This window comes from Perkinsus marinus (assembly GCF_000006405.1).
Source record: "Perkinsus marinus ATCC 50983 genomic scaffold scf_1104296934592, whole genome shotgun sequence".
In the NCBI taxonomy this organism is placed as follows: domain Eukaryota; phylum Perkinsozoa; order Perkinsida; family Perkinsidae; genus Perkinsus; species Perkinsus marinus.
In genome coordinates, this window is record NW_003214713.1 from 15,826 (window position 1) to 23,197 (window position 7,372).

The window sequence follows — 7,372 nt, forward strand, 5'->3', positions numbered from 1 at the left end:
CGGCTTGGGTGATACATCAGATGGTCGTGGAAGAAGGTCCAAAATCAGGCAGTGCCTTTCATCAAGCCTTGGGAAGTACTTTCGAGAGCATCTTGATGACGACAGTAATATCGGCATCCTCTGTACCTGCGCGACTCATCCGAACACTAACTTCGCGGACACAGAGACAGAAAGTGTAGGACAAGCAGCTGTGAGGTCATGCACGGAGGCTCTCGGAATGTGGGATAGAGTTGCGATGCTCCGAGGAGGAGCAGTTACTCAAACTTATATTGACGGATCATCCGAGTGCACGTTGCTCAGCAGACTCAGAAGGAGAGAGCCTTGTATTCGACCAGAAGACGCGTCAAGCTTGACGAGGAAGCTCCAAATACATGAGAGAACGTTGGCTACCCGAGATAAAGGCGGTTCCCGGTTATAAAGATCTCTCTGTGCGCTGATGGGACTGACTCATCATCGTCTGATCCGACTATCTATGAGCTGCCCAGTGTGACTGATATGATATTTAGAGTCCTGTATGATGTAGTTTACCCTCATCGGCGACGACCTGTGCGCCCTGGTTCAAGGTTACAGTGCGTGAGATGCGTGCCTCGGCTCGGGTTGACGTTGAATGCGATGATGAGCCCGGTAAGATCGAGACTTGATTTCTGGGCCTGTCAACATAGATCGATGTTATGAGTTTTGCTCTCTTTCACCTAGTATTATCGTTTTAAGTTTATAACCTTCAAGTTTATAGTATGGTAGATTTTGCACAGCCACAGGTATTACCAATGGCTTGTGCGACACAGGTATCCGTACCAATGGCTTGTGCATGCGTACGTATGTTTTAGCTAGAAGTTCTAGCTAGAACACACATGTTCGGTTCTAGCCTAAAGCCGAACATGTGGGTTCGGTGCAATATTTCTTGCTAAGTGTCGAGAATCCGTAGCCATCCTGGCTTAAGTTCGAGTTGTGTTGTAATAACCCTCGTTGATCCTATCATGTTAAGCCATCACACACACAATTTGTGTGGGCCGCACAATTCGAGCAACGTGCTGATGTTAGGCTGGCATTGTCAGTATTTCTCAAGCGTTCAAGCCGTGCCGTGCTTATCATCTCTCTCACATTCATATGAAGATATTTTTCATCCTGGCTATCCTGCTCGTCCTGGGTGTTGTTAACGGTGATACTCACGTGGATGATACCGAGAAGATCTTTCCCGACATGATGATGAATAGGCAGGCCGATGATGGCGGTGACCACAAATCCGACTTCGACCAGAAACAAGACTCGCCTAACAACCTTGGAGAGCCGTTTTCTTGTGCTGCGTGTAAAACCTGCAAGACACTGAAGTTTATTCCGCCTGCCTGCTTGGTACCACTTCTTGGGTGTGGCAGTGGCTGCCACAAACCTTGTTGCTGATTGCGGCAATTGTTGGGATGGTTACATTTGATGTTTTTGCCCGACCAACAACCCAGGTGAACATCTTCCATACATGTTCACACCTAACTTTATATCTTGACTATTTTTTATCTCCTCAGCGAGAATTTCAGACGCGTCGGTCCAAGAATGTTATTTGATGCAAAAGCCAGTTTCGTGGTCAGCCTCAGGATGCCATTCCTGGTCACGGTTAAGTTCGTGCGGCACAGTGTTGCTGAGGATGCATCACGAGATGACCCACATTGGTTTAGCATGTCGTCGAGTCTTTTTTGTATTAACCTTGTCCCTGCTGATATGTGCGGTATGCGCCATCGTTGATGGCTAGCGTATAGCTATCGATGCTTCACAGATCGCTCTGTCGTGTCGCATCCATACCCTTCAGAAGTCTATCTGGTGAATAGAGTCGCTATAAATTATTTACATACAGGGTTACAGACACTGGTTCAGTGCTTGCGTTTACTGAAGTGAATCATATTAGCGAATGAGGAAGTCAGTTTAGCCGCTAAACTTTAGCGACGCGGTTCAAATAAGGATTTCAACTTGTGCGAAAGTGTCTGTTGCTGCGATATGGGGCCCACGGCGAACCGCTCGCCTATAATTTTCAACTCCGGCGAATGAGGCACACAGTTTCATGATTGAGGAAACATCTTCGCGTATTTGGAGAACGCTTGCATGATGAAGCTTGGATGAAGATGCATGCTTACTTGGATGCTTGCTTGCGAATCTCGAAGTGGAGTTTCAGTGTGAAATCTGGAGCCGTAAGCGGATGATCCGCACTTGTTGCATTAGGATCGTCCTGCTGCAACAGGTGAATTAGAGTATTTACTCAGAATCTGAGTCTCAGATGAAAAAATCAGATGGTGAGTATTAACCCCTGATTCACTGATTCTCTACTGTGGAGCGAGAAATCAGGATCATAGCGATGATGTGTGAATCTCCGAGCTTATTTGAGAATTTAAAGTTGATTTTTTGGCTGATTGATACTCTTTCTCAATATGCCTTGCTTATGAGGCTGATTTTTCGCGTGATTCCATAATGGAATTTTTATTGAATCGGAGTATTTTCGAAAATCAGGGAACCACAATTTGAATTAGACATTTTTGACAAGACGAAACTCTAGTCACTACGCCTCACAACCGAAAGTGACAATTTAAAGGAAGAAAGAAAACTTCAGTCTGTGAGGGTAGATCCTGGAAGATTCGCCCTGAATACATGAACATTTCCCGTTAGTAACGAGCCGTTACACTACAGTAATAACAAAACCTATTCCATTCCCGGGCACGGTCGTCATAAGACTCTTATGACGTATTGGCAAGAAGAAGACCTATGAACCTATGACGGTTCATATAGGCTCGTATGATAAGAGCCTATATGAACCACGTACGCAATACCTCCTTGCACTGTCTTATGTGAATGTTTCGTTAGAAAGCAAGTTCAAGCAAGTGCACGAAATGAAAAATATGTTGATGTAATACACCAACTCATTTCTTATAATACACCAGATATATTCTTATGTTATCGATCGAACCGTAGCCTACGGTCCGTAGGTCGTGCGACCGAGATGGTTTCTTCCATGAACCAGAGTCGTTCCTTCCTTTTTTTGAGTCATTTCCCCAGTTGGTTGGGGGACACAAAGATATGTCAGGAAACGGGCCATATTCCGCGACAATGTCGCGGCGACATAGCTAGTGACGCTAACTTAGTGTGATCAAACATTATCTGTGAACCTATGGCCCAAGGTAAGACCCAGAGAGAGTTCGGGCTTCCGGTTCACAGTGTTTGGTCCTCTCCCACACTCCCAACCAAGTGTCCGGCTGACGGACAGATATCGCTCGAATTGAGAAAATGAGTCTTGAAAAATATGATCTCACACTTTAACTGGTTAGAAATGCGCTTTCACTCTACCGAAGCCAAGGTCTATCCCCGGGGACGGTCATTCTGAGAGCTGGCTCGCAAGGAGCTGAGGAGGTCTACCGTGGCACGCGCTGAAGTCGTGAATCAAGGTCGAGAATCAGAATCAGGGTTTAGTACCGGGGGTCCGGACCTCCGGTACAGAATCAAGAAAAATCCCCGTGTTGAAATGTGAACTCATATATCATGAATATATCCAGGATCACGCTCAAGGTGAGATTGCGATATGAATCCGAGCAGCTTTGAGATTGAGTAAAAGAGTGTCGACTCCTGAGAAATAATCTCGAATCACGAGTGAGAATCTCAACTCTGAGTATTTAATCTCGAAATACTCTGACTCAGCGCCAAAAGCTCTGAATCAGCCATTGAGTATATATTTTAATCTTAAATCGTGATTAGGGATCATGAACCGGATTCAGCGGCTGATTAAAATCAAGAATCAATCTTGCATGTTGCTCATGCCTACGTAATCTGACTCTGTCTCAAGTACTCATACTCAGAAATCTCGACTCTTTAGTTAGTTAAGGGCCTGGCAGCGCCAGCGCTTGACACGTTAAAATGCAGAGATTATCTATGCAGAGCTCATGTATCTCTGAGAGATACATGAGCGAGGATTCGAACCTGCGCACAGGATTTTGCGCAGATCGTCATGGATCCTGTGATCGATTCAGCATTAAAAATTCTTGAACAACGGCAAGGTGAGTTGCCAGAGCTCAATTCATTTTTTCCTTCCAATGTATACCCCTCCCCTTGCAAGTTTTCTTGGTGTACTGGCCTTAGTGCCCGCTGTTGCCTCCGCGAATTAAACGAGGCTTGTCGCTTTCGAGTGCATTCGCGACAAATAGGGGACTTAGTGCCTCCTTGAATAATAAGAGACCTAGCGTCCTTAAGTGTCTTCTCGAGGCTCGAGACTCGAGACTCGAGCAATAAGAGGCTTCGCGCCCTCAAATGCCTTAGCGGCGAGCAAGGGGCTCCGTGCCTCATAATGACTTTGAAGCAGCTTCAAAGTTTTCGCCTCCGACTTTATGATCGAATCTAATTGTCTGGTATGTTGTCAACATGCAAGCGAGTTAACGTGAGTCTAGACATATGGTCAAGGTCCAGTAGGAGCTCGTGTCTCTGTAAGTATACTCGGAGACAGTCGTATGAATAGCAAAAGGCAGGTGCCATCATGGTTACACACAACATTGATCGGTAACTTTCTCCTCGACTTCGCTAGAATTGAAGGGAAGCACACTGATGCGAATATAACAGCAACCCTCAAAGATATACTCTCGAAGTGCCATATAGGCAACCACGGCGGCATCGCACTCGGTACTATTATAAGCAACGCCGCAGCGAGCAACAAGAGAATGGTGAAAGATTTACGTGAGAAAAATGGGTTAAAAACATGAGATATCCCACACATTTTATGCTGTGGACACAAGCTCCATCTTGTAGTGAGCAACTCTCTCGAGATCTGGTCACGCACCACAGATGACTACCCAGATAGAACGCCTTGCGACCCTGATCCGGGGGCTGCAGAGGACGACTCGTCGGATCTAGATGATCTTATCTGCGACGACTCCGATTCTGAGGTAGAACTCGGAGATACTGACAAATCAATAAACTACGCTTGGGCGTAGGGGGCGTGACAGGTGCGACTTCATGTCAAAGCAGGCAGTGGAAGTTCCACTGTGGAACAGCGCTATCAGAAAAGCAAGAAACAATTCATGGTTTCCCCGCCAGTCGAACAACGCTGTAGATTTGTTACAGGGGTGTGCTACCAATCAGAACCGTAAGATAACCTTGCCGGCAAGGGATATAATAACGCATTCAGCTTACTCATTGTTTAACTGGTATAGGGTGAACCGTGTGCTATTCGAAGCATACCACTGATATGATACCAGCAACAATGTCTAAAAAGAGGAAAGCGTGACACGTTATATGTGCACTCCAAAAAGTTTCAATTCCTGGCAGGGCATTACGAAACTATTGAAGACCTGTGCGAGGCATTGGGATATCTCCTGGATGCGACTAAGCTTTTGTCTGGCAGACAATGTCTGGGACCCGATTTCCGATTCTCGGGCTTATTCGACCCGTAGTAAAGGGATTGTTGGCCGGCTTGGGTGATACATCAGATGGTCGTGGAAGAAGGTCCAAAATCAGGCAGTGCCTTTCATCAAGCCTTGGGAAGTACTTTCGAGAGCATCTTGTGGACGACAATATAATCGGCATCCTCTCTACCTCCGCGACTCATCCGAACACTGACTTTGCGGACACAGAGACAGAAAGTGTAGGACAAGCAGCTGTGAGGTCATGCACGGAGGCTCTCGGAATATAGCCTATATTATATAGGATAGAGTTGCGATGCTCCGAGGAGCAGTTACTCAAACTTATATTGACGGATCATCCGAGTGCACGTTGCTCAGCAGACTCAGAAGGAGAAAGCCTTGTATTCGACCAGTAGACGCGTCAAGCTTGACGAGGAAGCTCCAAATACATGAGAGAACGTTGGCTACCCGACATAAAGGCGGTTCCCGGTTATAAAGATCTCTCTGTGCGCTGATGGGTCTGACTCATCATCGTCTGATCCGATTATCTATGAGTTGCCCAGTGTGACTGATATGATATTTAGAGTCCTGAATGATGTAGTTTACCATCAACGGCGACGACCTGTGCGCCGATGGTTCAAGGTTACAGTGCGTGAGATGCGTGCCTCGGCTCGGGTTGACGTTGAACGCGATGATGAGCCCGGTGAGATCGAGACTTGATTTCTGGGCCTGTCAACATAGATCGATGTTATGAGTTTTGCTCACTTTCACCTAGTATTATCGTTTTAAGTTTATAACCTTCAAGTTTATAGGTTGGTAGATTTTGCACAGCCACAGGTATTACCAATAGCTTGTGCTGTACAAGCCATAAAACATCCGTACGCATGCACAAGTTGTGCATGCGTACGGATGTTTTAGCTAGAAGTTCTAGCTAGAACCCACATGTTCGGTTCTAGCCTAGAGCCGAACATGTGGGTTCGGTGCAATATGTCTTTGCTAAAGGTCGAGAATCCGTAGCCATCCTGGCTCAAGTTCGAGTTGTGTTGTAATAACCCTCGATAATCCTATCGTCTCAAGCCATCACGCACACAATTTGTGTGGGCCGCACAATTCGAGCAACGTGCTGATGTCAGGCTGGCATTGTCAGTATTTCTCAAGCGTTCAAGCCGTCCGTGCTTATCATCTCTCTCACATCCATATGAAGATATTTTTTATTCTGGCTCTCCTGCTCGTCCTGGGTGTTGTTAACGGTGATTCTCACGTGGATGATACCGAGAAGATCTTTCCCGGCATGATGATGAATAGGCGGGCCGATAATGGCGGTGACCAGAAATCCGACTTCGACCAGAAACAAGACTCGCCTAACAACCTTGGAGATCCATTTTCTTGTGCTGCGTGTAAAACCTGCAAGAAAATCAAGTATGTCCCGGCTTTCTGCTGGGCAGTATATATGGGGTGTGGCTCTAACTGCAAACAACATTGTTGCTGATTGCGGCAATTGTTGGGATGGTTACATTTGATGTTTTTGCCCGACCAACAATCCAGGTGTACATCTTCCATACATGTTCGGGCATAACTTTGTAACTTGACCTACTTTTATTTCCTCAGCTAGAATTTCAGTCGCGTCGGTCCAAGGATGTTATTTGATGTAAAAGCCAGTTTCGTGGTCAGCCTCAGGATGCCATCCCTGGTCACGGTTATCTTCAAGGTCGCACGGCACAGTGCTGCTGAGGATGCATCATGACTCGTGATTCACGAGATGACCCACATTGGTTTAGCATGTCGTCGAGTCTTTTTTGTATCAACTTTGTCCCTGGTGATACGTGCTGTATGCGCCATCGTTGATGGCTAGCGTATAGCTATCGATGCTTCGCAGATCGCTCTGTCGTGTCCCATCCATACCCTTCAGAAGTCTATTTGGTGGATAGAGTCGCTAAGTTCGCGGATAGATTATGTACATACAGGGTTAGAGACACTGGTTCAGTGATTGCGTTTACTGAAGTGAATCATAT

General features: G+C 46.2%; 2 protein-coding genes across 2 annotated transcripts; both read left to right on the forward strand.

The window, feature by feature from the left end:
* Positions 1 to 1,107: 1,107 nt before the first annotated feature.
* On the forward strand, positions 1,108 to 1,429 carry Pmar_PMAR018154 (hypothetical protein; the record flags this gene model as incomplete). Its single annotated transcript, XM_002784774.1, has 2 exons — positions 1,108 to 1,306; positions 1,374 to 1,429. The coding sequence occupies 2 exons, from the start codon at positions 1,108 to 1,110 to the stop codon at positions 1,427 to 1,429; spliced, it is 255 nt and encodes an 84-aa protein (XP_002784820.1).
* A 5,129-nt stretch (positions 1,430 to 6,558) lies between these two features.
* Pmar_PMAR018155 (hypothetical protein) lies at positions 6,559 to 7,104 on the forward strand (the record flags this gene model as incomplete). Its single annotated transcript, XM_002784775.1, has 2 exons — positions 6,559 to 6,779; positions 7,032 to 7,104. 2 exons carry the CDS (start codon positions 6,559 to 6,561, stop codon positions 7,102 to 7,104), a joined length of 294 nt encoding a protein of 97 aa, XP_002784821.1.
* Between the last annotated feature and the right edge of the window lie 268 nt (positions 7,105 to 7,372).